At 45.7% G+C, this 20,599-nt stretch overlaps 1 protein-coding gene across 3 annotated transcripts in view; it reads right to left on the bottom strand.

Annotated features, from left to right (window-relative positions):
• CEP112 (centrosomal protein 112) overlaps positions 1–19,868 on the bottom strand; it is a 322,059-nt gene extending 302,191 nt beyond the window's left edge. The window contains exons 1-4 of one of the 3 annotated variants that reach the window (XM_070774228.1): positions 19,696–19,861; positions 10,420–10,533; positions 7,598–7,788; positions 5,536–5,708 (exon numbers count right to left, since the gene is read on the bottom strand). In XM_070774228.1, coding sequence (XP_070630329.1) covers positions 5,536–5,708; positions 7,598–7,788; positions 10,420–10,525 — 470 coding nt within the window. In that variant the 5' untranslated portion in view covers positions 10,526–10,533; positions 19,696–19,861. Of the gene's footprint in view, positions 1–5,535; positions 5,709–7,597; positions 7,789–10,419; positions 10,534–19,695 lie in introns of all 3 variants that reach the window. The other 2 variants (XM_070774229.1, XM_070774231.1) reach the window with 2 other exon arrangements.
• Positions 19,869–20,599: the final 731 nt, after the last annotated feature.

A 20,599-nucleotide genomic window follows, 5' to 3' on the forward strand; every position in this document is an offset into this window, starting at 1 on the left:
CTCAAAGGTGGGGAGCGGCAGGCCCCATGTCAAAGGCGCCAGGCGGGGCTCCCCCACCCTCGCTGCTCTGAGGTCAGCACTGCCACCTCCCTCTCACAAAGGGTGACACCGGGTTCGGAGAAAGGCAGGAACGTGCCTGAGGACATGTGGTTGCCAAGTGTCAGAAGTGGTATCTGAACAGAGGCAAACTGCCTCGTTTCACTCAACCCAGAAATGACCGCGAGCAAAGGCACAGTTGCCCGAGACTGCTAACGAAGCGCAAGGCAGGAAAAAGGATTAAAGTGAAGTTTCTGTATTTGCTGCAAAAAGTACTCGTGCCTGCATGGTCTACCAGAAAGAACACAGGGTCTGGAATCATAAGACCTAGATTCCAATTCTGCATCCGTCACTGGGGAGTCTACTGACCTTACTGAAGCAGTAACCTCCTCAATAAATACAAAGGACAACGGTGTCAACCTCACAGGATTCTAGAGGACAAAGTCAGGTAACTTACGAAAGATTTCTAGAATAGTATTGGCGTACAGTAGGTGCTGCATAAATGTACAACTTGCCTCACTTGCTTCCTGTTTTAACAAACTAGAAATATAAGTGTAACCCACAAACACTATCTATTGGGAAAACTTCATCCTTCTGTTTAAATCTGTGTATTTGCTATGCTGGTTAGATTCATCAGTGTGCATCACTAATCTAAATAGTGTGTATGGCTGAGTATTTTAATGAGAGAGTATTTTGGAAAGCAACTTGACACTCCCTATCAAAAAACAAGTGTGGTTATTAAAAATAACAGACACATGTATAAAAAAAGTTTTTAACTTTTCACACCAGATTACCCCACTCCCTAAACGTAAAACAGCTTCACACACGGCACCCAGAAATATTCCACACACGTGTGCACAGACACATCCACATGTCCTTTAAGAGACAGGCACACACAGACGGAAGCTTACCACACTTTTACGTACTTTTTTGAACTTCACACACCTGAGACACCGCTCCATGCTGGCCCAGGCATTTTTCTGTACCACTGCACAAGATGTAGAACCTACTAATCCCACCAACAGCTCATTATATGTTTCACTGTTCCTGGCCACAGAGTCAATAACAGCCCAAGTACACACAGGTTCATCATGATACATGTACCAGGATGTCAATAGGACATACTTTGTAATACCAAAGCATCACCAGCAACAGAGACAGATTAGTTACAGCAAATCTACACTACGGATTATCATCTGTGTTCAAAAAGATGACACAGGTCACGTGACACAGGATTAAAACACAGTTAAGTGACAAAAGAACTTACACGCAGCACGAGCAGGCTGACAATCTTCAGTTACACATCTGTGGGCACGCGTGTGCATGGGGTGATTCACACCAAGTACTGACGCCCGCTACTCTCACGGCGAAGTGGAGCGAGAACACGTTTTACTCCTCACAGTCCTACACTGAGATTTTTACAAGAATGCACCACGTATGACTGCACAATCTTCTAAGATGAGGGTAAAAAGTATTAGTCATCTCCTGCTGCATGATCGACTACCACCAACAGAGCACTCTGAACACCACCCAGGCTCCTCCCAGTTTCCGTCGGTCAGCAGTGCGGGCGAGGCCACGCCGGACCCTCTGCGCAGGGCCGCACGAGGCTGCGCTCGGGGTCTGCCCAGGGCCGGGTCCCCACCTGGACGGAGGAACCCACCTTGCCTGCAGTCACGGCTGTCAGTAGCTTCACCTTCTTCGGGCCATAGACTCAGGGCAGCCCGCTCCTCAGCAGCAAGGGAGACAGCATGCCCCTAGAGCGGGTCTGCACGCAGGGCAGTCTCCAACACCGCCAGGAACTCCCTCAGCCCGTCCCCTCAGCCATATTCTACTGGTGAAATGCCACTCACAGGTCCGGCCCACACTCAAGGAGAAGGGACCGTACAAGGCTGTCACCACCCAGAGCAGGATCCTGGGGCCGCCTGAAGGTCCACAGACAACGAGGGCCTTTACCGTCACTCAGTGCTAAGCGCCTGAAAGATGACCAGGAAGTAATTTACACGGATGTAACTCACAGCCGTCCAGCTAAATGAAATTACCCAGACTGTACAGGGGAGAGATCCAAGTGTCCAGTCCCACTAGTAACATTTTGTAAAATCATGCTCCAAACTCAAATATAACCCAGATATTTCACTGTCAATAAAAGAATCAGATATTTGATATAAAAATATAATAAAAGATCTCTAATAATATTGCAATGCAATTTGGAAAGTGGTTTTTCTAAAATAAACTAAGGGTAATAATATAATCTTAAACCAAGAACTATGAAAAAAGAAAGCAAAGGATAAAGCCAGGACAGGACTAGTCATGCGTTGAAACTGAAGTGAAACGCTCAGGTTACTAGCGTGCAGTGCGTATTTGAGGAGAAAAGCATGAGAATCAGCCTGATGGCGCCAAACCTCACCACACGTGTAATGCGCCTAGGACGCGGCCACGCGACGCGCGCTGCAGGAGAATAAAGGCGCGGAGACGCCCACCTCTACTGAACAGGAGTCCTGGCAGAGAGGCTTCAGAAGGCCTCTGCGTCTTTAATAGTATGGAAAGGCCAGGACACAAACAGCAGAATCTAAAGTGCCATGAGAAATACTTCACATACAAAAAGGCCTAAGTAAAGCAGGATTTTATAAAGTGATCAAAAAATAAACACTAAGGGGGAAAATCTTTTAAGATTAAAGAGGTTCTTCAAAGGACAAGTTGAAGTGGTTGTAAAATTTATGAGGCAGCATTAAACTTCAGTTCTAAGTAACAATAAATTATTCACTATAAAAACATACATGTGTCACATATTATAAGCCTCGTAAACTTTTTAAAACAATTTCGTGCAGAACTGATGAGATGTATTAGGTCAACATGAGCAGATTCTAACTTTTTCATTAGCACAGTATGACCACTCAGAGCAAAGGATCAACTCTAGAAAAGAAATATGAAGACAGACCATCAGTAGCTTCTACCACTGCTTATGAGCTGATCAAACACATTATGTATTTGGCTTAAATAAAGTGTACAGCCTTTAGGTAAAGTAAAAGTTAGTTTTATTTTTAAGTGCCTTTATGTATGTAAAATTACAAATATCTATTAAGTAATATACATGCAAATTAAAAATTGTAAACAGATTGAGTTAAAAGCATGTAAGGAAAGATACTGTTATTTGGCCTTGCTGCTGCTGCTGCTGCTGCTAAGTCGCTTCAGTCGTGTCCGACTCTGTGCAACCCCAGAGACGGCAGCCCACCAGGCTCCCCCGTCCCTAGGATTCTCCAGGCAAGAACACTGGAGTGGGTTGCCATTTCCTTCTCCAATGCATGGAAGTGAAAAGTGAAAGCGAAGTCGCTCAGTCGTGTCCGACTCTTCGCGACCCCATGGACTGCAGCCTACGGGGCTCCTCCGCCCATGGGATTTTCCAGGCAAGAGTACTGGAGAGGGGTGCCATTGCCTTCTCCATATTTGGCCTTAGCCTTAGTGAAATTCTAACGCTTGACTAGAAAGACAGTTGTCTTTTCCAGTTCCTTCATTTTCTTTTACAACTTCATCAGAAATAAGAAGGCTAGGAAACAAACAGGCATCTCTAGCCTATATCCATACATCCCTTAACTTCTAAAATTTATCCCTCCTTCAAGTTTTTCTAAATAATTTTTAAAATATATCCTCGTGGCCTATTCTCTCTGCCCCAACATATCTGTCTGAAAGAGGCTTTGCACAGGTGAAATTCAACAGGAGTCCTGGCAGAGAGGCTTCAGAAGGCCTCTGCGTCTTTAATAATATGGAAAGGCCAGGACACAAACAGCAGAATCTAAAGTGCCATGAGAAATACTTCACATACAAAAAGGCCTAAGTAAAGCAGGATTTTATAAAGTGTGGCCTAACCACCCACTCCCAGACTCCTGCGCACACTCACCAAAGACTAAGACTCGGGCACGTGCCCTCAGTGCCTGCCCAGGGCACGGCGAACCTGCAAACAGAAACACAGTGCCTGAGCTGTGAAGCTACAGATCCAGCCCGAGGACAGGGGAGCGCCTCTGCACTTGTGAGCACAGCAGAGACGCACAGAACACGAGTGCGCTAACAAGGCCCCCACACAGACCTGGGCTGTCAGTGAGGCTCCTCTGAAGGGCTGAGTACGAATGGAGGACTGTCTGCTGTTTCCATTAATTACTTATTTTATAACCAATAACGAAAGCCTCAAACTCAAGTACTTTTCATTGAAATGTTATTTTATTATAAGTGAGCAACAAAGAGAAATGTTACTTGTTAAAACCGTAGAGATTTTACTATGGTTTCATCGCCCAGAAAAGTTACTGAGTAATATTTGAAGAATATTATCACCATATTTCCTCCAAGTTGATCCTCTGTTCTGAGAGAGAAAAGTCCCATTCACCTGGATTCCCTGGAGGCCACAGGTGCACCTCCTGTCCTGAACCCTAGGCTTCCTAGGAAAGCATCTGCCATGGGCTCATCTGCTCCTTCCTTTCTATGCTTCTGACACGTGTCCTAGTTACATCGCCTCTTCCTGTTCTGCCTCTCCATATTAACTTATTTCCCCTTTCTAATAAAAAAACTTCACAGGGACTGGATCTCTTGCTTTACGTTCATCTGTTCTTTTCCACCATAATATGTGAGGTCTGAAAAACATAACCAGACTACATCAACTATGAAGATGTTTCAAATTACTAGTGAGATTTCTGTACCCTTTAAGGAATAAAGCAAAAAAAAAAAATAGTAGTAGAAAAGAAAGATTACATTGTTAACCTAATCAAATTCCAAAAATTAAGATTACTACGGGAATGGTGAGGAGTGAAGCAGAAGCACGACACGTCAGCTGACGCCATCCAGTACGCCAGCGTCTCAGGGAACAGCGCCAAACGCAGAACTCAGAATGTGATTAAAGTCCAGTTTAAATCTATTCCTCCTAAAGGCCAAAAGCTATACTACAACAATAATTGTTTTATCGTGTACTTAAAATTCAGAAATTCACTTTTATTTGTACTAAAAATCGCATTTAAGCTTATATCTAGTAAGAAAGCACATTTTAATGGGGTTTATGTTTGCATTCATTATTCTATTAAATCCAAACAAATATTGTTTGGTGAGGGGAGAGGAAAGAAATTCAAGCATAAGCTTCAAGATGGATATGGAAGATGTTGTATTTTGTTGAAGTCACTGAAATATTCTCAGTTCATGCTTGTCCCAGAGGAAAACAGAGAACTATGTTACTTACAGACTTTCAGTCACCATTTCCCAAGCAATGGGAAGAGAAATAAATATTTAATAGATATTCAAAAATCACTTAAAAATGTAATATAATCTTCAATATACAATCAACGGAAAAGCAACGTTGTCATTTTACCTACATGACATTCCTTCATAGCCCTCAACTTCAGCAAAAACATAAAGTAAACCAACTATTTACCATTTAAAAAAAAAAAGGAAATATGGACTGTATTAACCAGTACCAAAGAGAAGCCAAATGATGAAACGTGCGTGGACTCCCGGGCTCGGGCGTACCTGTGGACGGCGGTCGGCGACTGCACCAAAGAGTGGTCTTCTCCAGAAGACAGCTCCCGGGATTCGCTGAGTCTGCGCTCGCTGCTCCCCAGCTCACCCACCACCCAGTCCGGCAATCCATCCGCGCCGGACCCTTTCACTGGTGCTGGATTTGGTTCATCAAAATAGATGGACTGATTTTTAAAAATTAGAAAAATTATTCTTTCAAAATGTACTATATAATGAAATGATCAGTTAAGACTTCCATCAAGTTTCAACTTTGATAACAACCTTTCAAATACTCAAGTTTAATTATATAAAAATGCATCATTCAATGAAATACATAAAAATGAATGGCTCACATTTTAGTTATAGCATGTTTAAATTTGATAAATCATAAAATTATATGGCAGACACATATGATAGTTATGATTTATATTACAAAAGGAATATTAGCTTTCTGAAAAGACAATGAAAAGGTCATTTTTGTGCTCTCTGTGATCATTACTCTGTGTGCATGCACACACAAACACACACACACACAAATCAGTAGGCAGAGAAACCAAAATCAGTAAAAATCAGAAAAAATTTAGAAACCTCTTCATCATTAGTAATAACAGAGTTGAAGACCTAGAATTTAGTTCTGGCTATGCCACGACCTAGCCGAAAAATCCAAGACAGGTCTCTAGGCTTTTATGTTATTATTTTTATTTATAAACTAAAGCCCTTTCCTATGATCCCATACTATGAGTGTGAATGGGAAAACATGATACAGTACACTTGTATTTCAACATCTGAATATATTTCAGAAAATGTTCTATCTTCGGTCATTAAGAAGAAAGACACCAGCCCATTTATTTCTCCTCATGGGAGACAGGCTTCATGACAGATTTCTGAAGAAAACTCTGCATATAAAGTTTGCATTAACTGTAATCCTCCCAATCCTACTCAAAAAATTCTCCAGGGGCTGTTTTCTAGGGAAGGGTGACACACGACCCTCTATCCCAAGTCAAACCAGCACAGCTGTTTCTTTTTAATTGAGGAAGTCACTTCAATGCTTAATCAATGATGAAGTCAACTAACTACTACCCCAAAGACTACTGATCTTAAGGAAACGCATGGCCATAGTTTAACACATAAAGCAGAATCTCATCTGGCACTCTGCCACGAATAACAGAGATTACTATCTAGGGTGCAGCATGCCTCTTGACGGAACTTTGGTTTAACTGATAAAATAGAGTCAAATCTTAGAATATACCACACAGAAGTTTTGCAGGGTTTTCTATTTTTTAATAAATATGTATCTATCAGCGACCACCAACACCTACAGATTTCTCAAGTATCCAAACACCACATAAACCAAGACCTACTTCACAGTTACGAGGCCCAAGACAGTGAAGACTCAGCCAAGCACAAGGACAAAGCTGACTTTCGATAATGAAATCAAGTACAGAAAGTCACTACTAAACTCTAACTTATTATTGCCACTTTATTAGATTATCAAAAACATTAGACGTCATTCAATCCAACCTCTCACATACATTAAGTAAAACATATTCACTGTTCAGTGGCTAAGCTGTGTCTGACTTTGAGACCCCATGTACTGCAGCACACCAGGCTTCCCTCACATTCACTATTCTGAAGTTTGGTCAAATTCATGTTAACATCCAGAAAGCTTCAGAAGCTAGAATTTACTGACATCTATACATTATTAGTGTAATCCAGTGAAAATTAGTGGGAAATGAAGGCTTGAAAATTAATTTTAATTTTTAAAGAAATAGTGCAGAATACTGTGGTGACTAAATCAATTAAGTGTAGTCCCCTTAGAGCCCAATCTCTAATTTCCATTCAAGGTGGAAAAAACTGAATCAGGGAGCAAAAAAATTGTTTTAGCTAACACCTATCTAGGACTTGTGACTTAACAAATGACCCTAGGGTCCTGTGTGACCGGGCCCTCGGGCGCCCCCGCCTGGGCATGGACAGTAAGGCGCTTGGCACACACACCTACCATGTAGGGAGGCAGGGCCCTCGGGCGCCCCCGCCTGGGCATGGGCAGTAAGGCGCTTGGCGCGCACACACCTACCATGTAGGAAGGCAGGGCTCTGAGGGTCCCTGGCTCCGGGCGCTGCGTGAACGGGCCCTCGAGCACCCCGCGCCGGAGCATGTGCAGCAGGAGCTTGGCGTACAAGTTGCGGTTCTTCCTGCCCGGGATGCCGGTGCCGGTGCCTGAAGGCTCACACAGCTTTCTGATCCAGAGTGCACACCGCTGCCGTTCTAGACACACACAGGGGCTGTTAGGCTGCATTTCTCAGAAAACACATTCCCTTACAGACCCATAAAACATCTGCTCTCGTCCATTGCAGGGGCTAGCAGATCTTTTCTGTAAAGCACCAGACAGCGAACATTTCAGTTTTGCAGGCCCAGGTGATCTTCCACACAACGTCTCAAGTTTGCAAGAAATCCCCTGCACCACACATCCACCGGGGGTCACGGCTGTTTTCTAATCAGTCTTCACAGAAAAGGCTGCAGGCGGGATGTGGAAAGGGGCTGCAGTCCGCCTCCCCTGGTCTAGTTGGCCTTTATCAGTCGATTAGAGTCCCAGGATTACCATCAGATAAATCTCTGAGACAAAAATGTTGCCGTAAAATCATCTCTAAAATAATTTTAGTTGTGATGAAAAATCTTTCTATAATTTTAAAACCACGAGAGAGAAAATGCAAACTTAAGCATTTTAAACTCAATCTCTAATTGAATCACAAATGTTTCATTTATTAAAGCTGATGATTTTCAGGGATTTGTGGATGATTTATTCAGGGTTTTCTTTTAACCTCTCTAAAAATATTTGAGGGTTACTGTATTTACATATAATTTTGAAAAATAATTATCCTTTTAAAAACTACCTTAAAAATGTACCACAGTTTAATCCACATAAAATGGCCTATTGACTGCCTCATCTCACCATGACACAGAATTGTTTTCAGGGCTCACCAAGTCTATTTCAACATTAATCTTGCTGTCTAACTCAATTTAAGGATTATATATCTAACACAAATCATAAATCTGCTTTAATCTCTTAGTCTCTAAAGGTCATATTCGCTTATTGTTTTACCTACAAAAATCCCTGGGATTGATTTACCACTTTGCTCATGCTGGATTTATCACTCCAGGTATAAGAGTAGTCTCTAAAGAACTTTGTATTTTTAGTTTTGAAAATTATATAATCACAAAACACTTCTCGAAACACTGGGTGTGAAAGTGAAAGTGGCTCAGTCATGTACGACTCTGCAACCCCGAATACTGGAGTGGGTAGCCTTTCCCTTCTCCAGCGGATCTTCCTGACCCTGGAACTGAAACGGGGTCTCCTGCGCTGCAGGTTGATTCTTTACCAGCCAAGCTACCAGGGAAGCCCCAATTTCAGGTGCACTTTGTGCAAAAAGAAAACAGCAAGTAAAACTGATCAACTTAAACGGCTTTTCAAACTGTGCATTTCTATATGTCCTGGAGCAAACTGAAATCTATTAACATATAATATTCAAATGAACAGAGCTTAGTACAACCATTTGGCTAATGAAGAAATTCATTACTTAAAATAATGGGGGGAAACGAAGTAGAATTTAGCTACAATGAGATTGAAGTTGGATGAATGGTCAGGTCTTGACAGGGATGTGAGTTTCTGAGCTTTCATTACGAATTAATGGCATAAAAAGCACCAGGGATGTACCAATATCCACAATGAGTCACAAACCAAAGACCACAATTAATCCCATTCTAGATGCCCCAAATCCCTTTTTAAAAGATGGAATATGAACACAGTTTGACTTAAAGTACATTTATAATGAGAGATTTTAATATACATTTATCCTAATCAGCAGGTCTAACTCAAGAAGGAAATAATACAGTGAATATCAGAAGAGAACACCAGGTAGAAATACCATTAAATACTAATTCAACTAACTGTGAATGAGCCAGGGGATAGGAAATACTCATTTTAAGAACAGCAGAGGAAGAAAAAAGAGGTTACCATCCATAAAAGCAAGAGAAGAGGCAGAGGAAGACCGAGAAGGGAAGACCGAGCCAAACCCCTGGGCTCGGCGGGCTGCAGGCCGGCCTGCACGGAGGATGACACAGGATGTGGGACTCAAACACTGCAGCCCCTTCCCTGGGGTGAAGGTCTACACGGACTTGGCTCCTCTGTTTGAATGTAAAGTTCACTAGGTATCTCAGAGCTAGAGGGAACCTGGACAAAACTCGGGTAAACGCCAGTTTCTTGTCCCCACTCCTAACCCTCCACTCAAAAGCTCCAAAAACACATTTACTTTTACAGCCAGCCTTACGGCTGCCGTCACCTAGAGAAGCTTTCAAGCTCCTCACAGTCTCCTTGACTGCTCTCTGATAAACCTTACATTATCTGAAAATCTCTTGACTTGAGACAAAACCTCTCAAAGGTAACAGGTTAGGAACTGCAAACAAGACAGCAACAAGAACTCATTCACACGTGATTTTATTCAGTCAACCAATAAGCAGGGAAGATTAACACTACTTTCTGCTTTAATAAACAAAAGGGTCAGAGACAGGTGGACAGTAAGCTCCTGAAAGGAACCATTTCCATGGGAGGAGGAAAACGTCTCAGCAAAAAACCATTCAGCTAACTTGAAAGATTCATGCACTTTAAGCTTCTGACATGGACGGGTAACATCTTAAGACCTTGCCATGGTTTAATAGGACATCATCATCGCTGAATTTCCATGTTCCCTCGAACAGCTCAGAGTAAACAATCCTTTATAAGATGAAAATTGTTATTAAACAAATTCAGTTTTCTTTCCATATTGGAAGTTCACTGGTTTGGCTAAATAATACAAAGAAAAAAATTAATGCTAAGAACCCAATTTTCAAACATAATCTTACCTGACCTATGGGGCAATTTTAGAACGAAAGGCTTCATATCTACCACAAAGTGATCAAATTCTGCATCCAGCTTCTCCCATTTTTCTTCTTCACTTCCCATTTCCATAATTCAGCCTGTAAAATATTTAAAAGTAAAAAGTCTGAAAACTATATAACTGTTGGAAGAGATCAAATAAAATTCATTATATTGAACACCCCCAAATTGATCTACAGATATAATGCAGTTCCACTAAAATTCCCAGCAGTATTCCTTACAGATATACACAAGCTGACTCGAAAATTTACATGGAAAGTTAAAGGAATTAGAATAGCAGACATAATTCTGAAAAAGAAGAATAAGTTTGGAAGACTCACTTTACCTGATTTTAAGAAACACTATAAACACTACAAACCTGCTGCTGCTGAGTCGCTTCAGTCGTGTCCGACTCTGTGCGACCCCAGAGACGGCAGCCCCCCAGGCTCCCCCGTCCCTGGGACTCTCCAGGCAAGAACACTGGAGTGGGTTGCCACTTCCTTCTCCAATGCATGAAAGTGAAAAGTGAAAGGGAAGTCGCTCAGTCGTGTCCAACCCTCAGCGACCCCATGGACTGCAGCCTCCCAGGCTCCTCCATCCATGGGATTTTCCAGGCAAGAGTACTGGAGTGGGGTGCCGTTGACTACAAACCTAGACAGCTTATTAAAAAGCAGAGACATTATTTTGCCAACAAAGGTCCATCTAGTCAAAGCTATGGTTTTTCCAGTAGTCATGTATGGATGTGAGTGTTGGACTATAAAGAAAGCTGAGCACCGAAGAACTGAGGCTTTTTGAACTGTGGTGTTGAAGAAGGCTCTTAAGAGTCCCTTGGACTGCAAGGAGATTCAACCAGTCCATCCTAAAGAAAATCAGTCCTGAATATTCATTGGAAGGACTGATGCTGAAGCTAAAACTCCAATACTTTGGCCACCTGATACAAAGAACTGACTCATTAGAAAAGACCTTGATGCTGGGAAAGATTGAGGGTGGGGGGAGAAGGGGACGACAGAGGATGAGATGGTTGGATGGCATCACCAACTCAATGGACATGAGTTTAAATAAACTCCAGGAGTTGGTGATGAATGGGGAGGCCTGGCGTGCTGCAGTATATGGGGTAACAAAGAGTTGGACATGACTGAGTGACTGAACTGAAAATTAACTCAAAATAAATCATAGACCTAAGTGTAAAATGTAAAACAAGAAAACATAGGAAAAAAATCTTCATGACTTGAAGTTAGTCAAGGATTTCTCAGATACAACATTAAAAGCACTACCCATAAAAGAAAAAATTGATATATTGGACTTTATAAAAATAAAAAAAACTTCTGTTCCGCAAAGAACTCTGCCAGGAGCTGAAAAGATAAGTTACAGACTGGGAAGAAACACTGCATATATCTCAGAAAGGACCTATATCAAGAATACATAAAGAACTTTTAAAACTAAACCACAAGTAAACAAGCAACCCAATAAAAGTAATCAGCAAAAAAATTAGTTCCTTTACAAAAGAAGAGGTACAGCTGACACGTAAGCAGGTGAAGAAGATGCTTTACATCTCTAATCAGTAGACAGATGCTAATGAGAACCACGTTGAGACATCACTACCCACCTATGAGGACAGCTAAACTTAGAAATGCAAACGATACCAAACCACTAAGGGCACAGAACAACAGAACAACAGGACCAGAACAGCAACAGAACAACAGGAACGGAACAACAGGAAGATTCACACATGGCTGGTAGGAATACAAAATGATGCAACCACTCTGGAAAACAGACATTTCTTAGTCAGTTAAGCACACACTTAGCATAGGACTCAAAAATCCTAGTCTTAGGCATTTGTCTAAATGAAATGAAATCTATATTCACACGGAAACCTGAATGTACTGTTTATAACAGCTTTTTTCTTCTGTAACCACTTTTTTTTTCTTCTGTAACCAATTCCAAACACTGGAATCCAACTAAGTATCCCTCCCCTTGGAAATGGATAAACCAACTATGGTTCATCCACACAATGAAAAGCAAGGAAAGAAGTGCCGATACACCCGACAACATGGGCGAACTGCAAGTGCATCAGCCTAAGTCAGAGAAGCCGTTCTCAAAAGGCCACATACTGTATGACCATGCAGAAACTCCAGGCACAAAGAAAAGGTACAGGCACACAGGCTCACTCACTGGGTTAGCAACAGGATGGGGCGGGGTGAGGAAATCACACAGGTCCTGGAACTGTTCTACATGCTATGTGTGCAGGTTATAAGAACCTATTCTATGTATGTGTAAAAATTAATCAAACTGTATACCGAAAAAGTGATTTTTAATGTCCATAAATGTACAATGTTTCAGTTCAGTTCAGTTCAGTTGCTCAGTCATGTCTGACTCTTTGCGACCCCATGAATCGCAGCACACCAGGCCTCCATGTCCATCACCAACTCCCGGAGTTCACTCAGACTCACGTCCATCGAGTCAGTGATGCCATCCAGCCATCTCATCCTCTGTCATCCCCTTCTCCTCCTGCCCCCAGTCCCTCCCAGCATCAGAGTCTTTTCCAATGAGTCAACTCTTTGCATGAGGTGGCCAAAGTACTGGAGTTTCAGCTTCAGCATCATTCCTTCCAAAGAAATCCCAGGGCTGATCTCCTTCAGAATGGACTGGTTGGATCTCCTTGCAGTCCAAGGGACTCTCTAGAGTCTTCTCCAACACCACAGTTCAGAAGCATCAATTCTTCGGTGCTCAGCCTTCTTCACAGTCCAACTCTCACATCCACACGTGACCACAGGAAAAACCATAGCCTTGACTAGACGGACCTTTGTTGTCAAAGTAATGTCTCCGCTTTTCAAGATGCTTATCTAGGTTGGACAAAGCTTTCCTTCCAAGGAGTAAGCGTCTTTTAATTTCATGGCTGCAGTCACCATCTGTAGTGATTTTGGAGCCCCAAAAAAATAAAGTCTGACACTGTTTCCACTGTTTCCCCATCTATTTGCCATGAGGTGATGGAACCGGATGCCATGATCTTCGTTTTCTGAATGTTGAGCTTTAAGCCAACTTTTTCACTCTCCTCTTTCACCTTCATCAAGAGGCTTTTTAGTTGCTCTTCACATAAGGGTGGTGTCATCTGCATATCTGAGGTTCTTGATATTTCTCCCGGCAATCTTGATTCCAGCTTGTGTTTCTTCCAGTCCAGCGTTTCTCATGATGTACTCTCCATGTAAGTTAAATAAGCAGGGTGATAATATACAGCCTTGACGTCCTCCTTTTCCTATTTGGAACCAGTCTGTTGTTCCATGTCCAGTTCTAACTGTTGCTTCCTGACCTGCATACAGATTTCTCAAGAGGCAAGTCAGGTGGTCTCGTATTCTCATCTCTTTCAGAATTTCCCACGGTTTATTGTGATCCACACAGTCCTCCCATCAAAAAATTTAAAATACTGGTCCTTGGGTTTCTTCCTAATCAACAGGAAAAGCACTGATTATAAAGGGGTGAACCCCCAAAATCAGAAACATAGGTTTTGACAAGACTCCTCAAGTTAAAATCTACTCAAGGGTCCACATGTTCCTCTAAGTTCTGAAATGCCTGGGTACTGTCTCTATGTGCTACTCGGTCCCCATTTGTCATTTGTTCAAACGACATTTATTCAAATCTGCAAATGACGTTTGGAGAACAGCCCTGCTGTGCCTCTCCGCCCCCCTCCCGTGGCCGCCTCCACGGCAGGGTCGGCCCCTCCGCACAGGGGCTCCGCACGCAGCCGGGCCGGCCGGAGGTGAGCCAGACTCCCCTCGCTGGGACCAGCACGCGGCTCCCACCTGCGGCTCTTCCAGCCGCACCCCAAATCCCCTCGTGAGGCGCCCCTCGGGCCCCCGGCCGCCCTGCCCCCGTGACCGAGGCTCGCTGGGGTCCCTCAGCATTCCTGCTCCGGGGCAGCGCGGAAGCCGGACCAGGCCGCTGCGGCCTCGCCTCACTTTCCACTCCAGGGCCCGGCTCCCGCGTCAGCCGAAGAGTCGGGGCGACGGGCAGAGGCTCCCTCATCTTCGAGATGCGCGCCGGCTGCGCGGCTGCGCGGCGCCCTGACTGTCGCCCACCGTCCTCTCCCTCCCCTGCCGACGACCTCCTCGCTGTGTGGCCTCGACTTCCTCCCAGGACCCGACAAAGAACAAACACCCAGAAACACCTCCAAACCCGCCTGTGCCCTCCTCACTGCCGCGTCCCGAGGACGCCCTCCCGCTTCCCCCTCAGCCCCTCACCCCCAGCCTCCAGGGCGCGGGCGACCGCTGAGCCCAGACCCAGTCCGGCGGCCCAGTCCGGCGGCCCAGTGCGGTGCCTTCCGAGCCCGTCCCTCCACAGACAGGCAGGCAGGCAAACAGGCAGACACACACACACACAAGACACACAGACACACACACACACACAGACAGACACAGACACTGACACACACACAGACACACACAGAGACACAGACACAAGACACACACAAAAACAAAGACACACACAGACACAGACAGAGACACAGACACAGACACAAGACACACACACAAAGACACACACAGACACACACACAGACACACACAGATACACACACACAGACACACACACACAGACACACACAGACACCCATACACACAGACACACACACAGGCACAGACACACAAACCAACATACACACAGACATGCACACACAGACACACACACAGAGACACACACACATACACACACACACAGACACACACAGACACACACACAGAGGCACACACAGAGGCAGACACACACACAGACAGACATACACACAGACTGACACACACACAGACTGACACAGACACACACACAGAAACACAGACACACTCACACAGATGCACAAACACAGATACACACACAGACACACATGCTGACACACACACAGAGACACACAGACACACACACACACAAAGACATACACAGACACAGACAGACACACAGGCACAGACACACAAATCGACATACACACAGACACACAGAAACACACACACAGACACACACACAGAGGCACACACAGAGACAGACACACACACACAGACACACACACATACACAGACACACACACACACAGACACACACACACAGCCAACCAACCCACGGATGACCACTCCACACACACACACACACACACACACAGGGCCTAACCAACCACCCCACAGCCTAACACAGACACACACACAGACACACACACACAGAAACACACAGACTCACACACACACATAGTGACAGGCAGACACACACACACACACACAGCCAACCAACCCACGGATGATCACTCCACACACACCCACAGACACACACCCACACACAGACACACACCCACACACACACACACAGCCTAACCAACCACCCCACGGATGACCACTCCTATACACACACACACACACACACACACTCTCTGCCTCACTAACCGCCCCATGGATGACCACTCTCTCTACACACACACACGCACTCTGCCTCACTACCACCCCATGGATGACCACTCTCTCTACACACACACATGTACACGCACTCTGCCTCAGTAACCACTCCCCAGATGCCCTTACGCCACGAGCACTCCCTGCCGGTCCGCACTCGCTCAGGCTTGCTCTCCAGAGGATCACTCCTCCTCCACACTGGCTGTCCCCCTGCCTGGAGTCAGCAAGTGCAGCTCAAGCGCCCCTCTGAGACTTGCCCCGCGTGGCCCAGACTCTTCGCTCCATCCGAGTGTGCACGCTCACAGCTGTGGGGCAGCGTTTATCGTGCTTTTACTCTTTCTTCACACAACTGCACACTGTTCACACGTCTCCCACCATCTGTGAGATGCTCCTGGAAGGCAGGGACCGTGTCTGACGCATCTCAGTAGGTGCCCAGTACACCACATGGCATGTGACAGAAGCTGAAGAAATGAACATCCCACTTCCACGGGACAAACACAGGCAGACCTCAAAGGCACCGCAGGCTCAGTTCCAGACCACAGCAACGAGGCACACGCCACAGCGAGGCGAGTCGCCCGAACACGGGGCTTTCCCAGTGCATAAAAGAAGGACTGGAATGGCTACGGGATTCTTCAGGCATGAAACCTGGAGTAGGCTGCCATTCCCTTCTTCAGGGGATCTTCCTGACCCACGGATGGACCCCAGGTCTCCTGCACGGCAGGTGGATACTTTACCATCTGAGTCACCAGGGACGCTCCCTCATATGAAAGGTATGTTTACACTATGCTGTCGTCTATTGCGTGTTCAACAGCATTATGCTAAAAAAGTACATACCTTAATTTTAAAAATACTTTATTGCTAAAAAACAAAACCAAAAAAACCACTATCCATCACTTGTAATCATTTTGGGGAGGGTTTCAAATGTTCTGGGAATTACCAAACTGTGACCCAGAGACACGACGTGAGCAGATGGTATTGGCAAGTGGTGGACTTGCTCCAGGCAGGGCTGCCACAAACCTTCCATTTGTTAAAAACACAGTGTCTGTGAAGCGGAATAGAGCAAAGTGCCATAAAACAAGGTGTGTCTGTGGCGGTTTTTTGTTGTTGTTGTTGTTCCAAGTACCAAATGGTTCTTCTAGAACAGAAATACTATTGCCCTTAATTCTGTTAACCAAAACTGGTCATGATACCTTCTGCATTACAGTAAAAGAAACATATTTTTGAATTCAAGGCTTGGTTAACATAAATTTTGTTCTATTTAATCACGTTTAATGATTAGTTAGGGCTTCCCAGGTGGTGCAGTGGTGAAGAACTCTACTGTCAACGCAGGAGACACAAGGAGACACAGTTCAATCCCTGGGTCGGGAAGATCCCCTGGAGGAGGAAATGGCAACCCACTCCAGTATTTCTGCCTGGGAAATCCCATGGACAGAGGAGCCTTGTGGGCCACAGTCCATGCGGTTGCAGAGAGTCGGACCCAACTTAGTGACTAAATAAAAACAATGATTGGTTAGTTTCTGGTTGGTTTTGTTTACATTCCTACAATAATTAGCTGCATAATTTACATAACTCCATCAGTAACAGAAAGTATCAGCAGAAAGCTGGTAACAAGATACCACTGCCAGATGTTATATTACTATCATTAAGCTGAAAAGCAATTAATCAAATGGATAAACAAACAAATGGAAACACAGAAACCCAGAGCCTTAAGCACAGCTCTGACCTGAAGTGTACTTCCAGGCTTAAACAGTTCATCCTGCCCACATACTCAAACATATGCCTGGGAGGGTCCATCAGTTCAGTTCAGTTGCTCAGTTGTGTCAGACTCTTTGTAACCCCATGGACTGCAGCACGCCAGGCCTCCCTGTCCATCACTAACTCCCAGATTTTACCCAAACTCACGTCCATTGAGTCGGTGATGCAACATCCAACCATCTCATCCTCTGTCGTCCCCTTCTCCTCCCGCCTTCAATCTTTCCCAGCATCAGGGTCTTTAGCTACCGCTAAAACAAAGATTCCTTATAATCACGAATTCTCGTTCAATCCTTTGACATAGGCAGGAGATGTTAAAGTTCAGTGTTAGAGGAAATGAAAACTCAAGAGTAAAAAGACTCACTTAGTCATGAAATTAAGCATAAAGCTCAGATTCAAACTCTGAAACCATCAGCTCTCAGATTCATTATATCTGTTGGCCATTCAAATATAAATCAGCAATACCTCCAAGAAGTATTTTGGAAAGTAGACCGGCAATCAAATTGCTATAATAACATGCAATACTGGAGTATACATTTTTTAAAAAGCACAGTAAAGAGGGACTTCCCTGGTGGTCCAGTGGCTAAGATGCTGAGGCCCCAATGCAGGAGGCCCAGGTTCCATTCCTAGCCCGGAACTAGATCCCACATGCCTCAACTAAAGATCCCCCATGCAGCAACCAAGACCCAGTGCAGCCAAATAAATACCTTTTTAAAAAGCACAATGAAGAATCAGTGATACTTGGTCAATGCTAAAACTCAGCTTTTTCTTATCCCTTATTCTCCAACAAAATGAAAACAAATTTAAGTTATTGGTTCAAATCATCAAAGAATTCTTGCTTCAAACCTTTAAGGAATTACCTCTTACAGGTAGGTTACATCTACTTAATCCCAGCTAATCAAAAAGTTTTATTATGTATGGCTTATTAGAATTGCAGATTTAAATTATTAGAATTTAAAAAATAAGTAAAGCTATGTCTTGGAGTTAGATTTAAAATACTTAGAATGTGTTTACCCATCACATAAAAAGAAATAAACTGGATGATTCTTGCTTATAGCTCTAATATATTTAGCTCATGGTCTTTTTTTATACCTGTGTCTCTGCTGACAGCTAGGAAATGGGCTAAGATGTGGTTCTGAGGGTGCTCAGCGGTCCTAGAAAAGCACGAGGAAGCCGCACACATTCTAGGTCCTGGGGAAACGCGGCCACACCCCCAAAGAGAGACACCGCTCACACAGGTCACGCCCCAGGGCATGCGAAATAAACACACTCCTCCAAGTCGGCTAAAATCAATTCTGCTCAATCAAATCGTTCTTGAAGTGGATGGCGGGTCATTAAACAAAACCCGAAACCCGTTTACAGGTGCCTGTTTCACCAGCTCGCACCTCCGGGTGTTTGGATAGTTACCAGGCACTGACCGCGGTTCCCACGACCTGTGGGCATCGCCTCGGAGACCAGGGACGCCGGGGCCGGCGGCCAGGGAGCTAGGGACCGCCCCCCGCCGCACCCTGACCCCCACGGGGCGGCTGGAGTCCCCGCGTCCGGCTTCTCTACGACGATCAGCCGGCAGGCCGCGCGCAGGGTCCGCAATCGTCCCGGGGACCCTGGAGTCGGGCCTGGGTCCGCCCTGCGGGCCGGGGCGCGCGGGCCTCCGAGGGCCCGCCCCCAGAGCGCCCAGGACCCCCGCCCGGATGCGGAGGGAGTGCTCCCGCCCGGAGAGGACCTGGGCAGAAGGGAGGGAGGTCAAAGCGGGGGGCGCGCGGGGACCCCGGGAGAGGGGGGCGACCCGGCCCAGACCCCGCGGCCGCGCGCCGACGTCTGCTCACAGGCGCCGTCCCGTCGGGAGCCGGGGCCCCGCGTGCTGACCCGCCCCGCCTGCCCCCAACTTTGTCAGAAGCCCCGGCCCGCACCGCCCGGAGCCCTCTCCGCACGCGGAGCCGCAGCCGCCGCGCCCCGACGCCGCAGCGGCGCGCGCCAGGGGCCTGGACGGCGGCCGGCCCGGGGCGACCCCTTCCCGCACAAAATTCCACCGAGAACCCGCGCGTGGGGGCCCGGGAAGGGATTCGAGAAAACCAGAACTGGCGCCCCTACGTGCAAGCTTTCCGACCGGCCGCCGCCGCCGCCGCCACAAAACGGTTTCAAACCCTTGCGGGCGTCGAGGTCGCCGCCCGCGGTGCAGGCCCGGGCGGGGTCCGCGGGGCGGGGGCGCCCCGTCGCAGGCCACACCCCTTCCCGACGCTGCCATGGCGACGCCCGGGCCTCGGCAGCCCTGCCGGGCAGGCCGGGGTCGGGGACTTCCGCACTCGAGTTTCCCCGCCTCCCTACGCTGGGTGGCGTTGTCATGACGACGTCCGGTTCTCTGCGCAGCCTCCAGGCTGGCTTTCCAGCCTGGCGGCCCCTAGACCGATCCCAGGCCAACACTCCCAGGGTGACCAGACCGCTGTGGGGACACTGCTGCCCTCGGGTATACCGCTCGGATAGGAGCCTGTCAACACTTTAGGGGCTGTAGAGAAAAAACAGATAAAGAGCAAAGAAAATGGGGTCGCAGGAGGATATTCACAGAGGGGTGTGCCCATTATTAGGACAGATGACATTGAATGAGTCTAAAGAAGTGATCTCACAACTCAGAGGCGAATAGCGTTGAATTAGACAAGAAAATGAACATTACATTTTTTTTTTTTTTTTTGGATTCAGAACTATCCAAGATCTGAAAGAACGTACCCCAAATTCTGAAGACGCTGAAATAAAATGAAAAGACTGTGTTTACCAATTCTGTGCAGAACAGCAAGATCAAGTGGAAAATTTATTTCTGCTGCTCCAAGAAGTCTCTTCCACATCAGAGCGATCTCCATGTTTGCGTTGCTATGTTGTGGTTTTCTTTGGTCTTCTATTACTTTTCTAGAAAAGCTCTGAACTATATATATGTATATATATATATATATATATATATATATATACACACACACACATATATATATATTTTAAAATACCGAGC

This window comes from Bos indicus, chromosome 19, assembly GCF_029378745.1.
Source record: "Bos indicus isolate NIAB-ARS_2022 breed Sahiwal x Tharparkar chromosome 19, NIAB-ARS_B.indTharparkar_mat_pri_1.0, whole genome shotgun sequence".
In the NCBI taxonomy this organism is placed as follows: Eukaryota; Metazoa; Chordata; class Mammalia; order Artiodactyla; family Bovidae; genus Bos; species Bos indicus.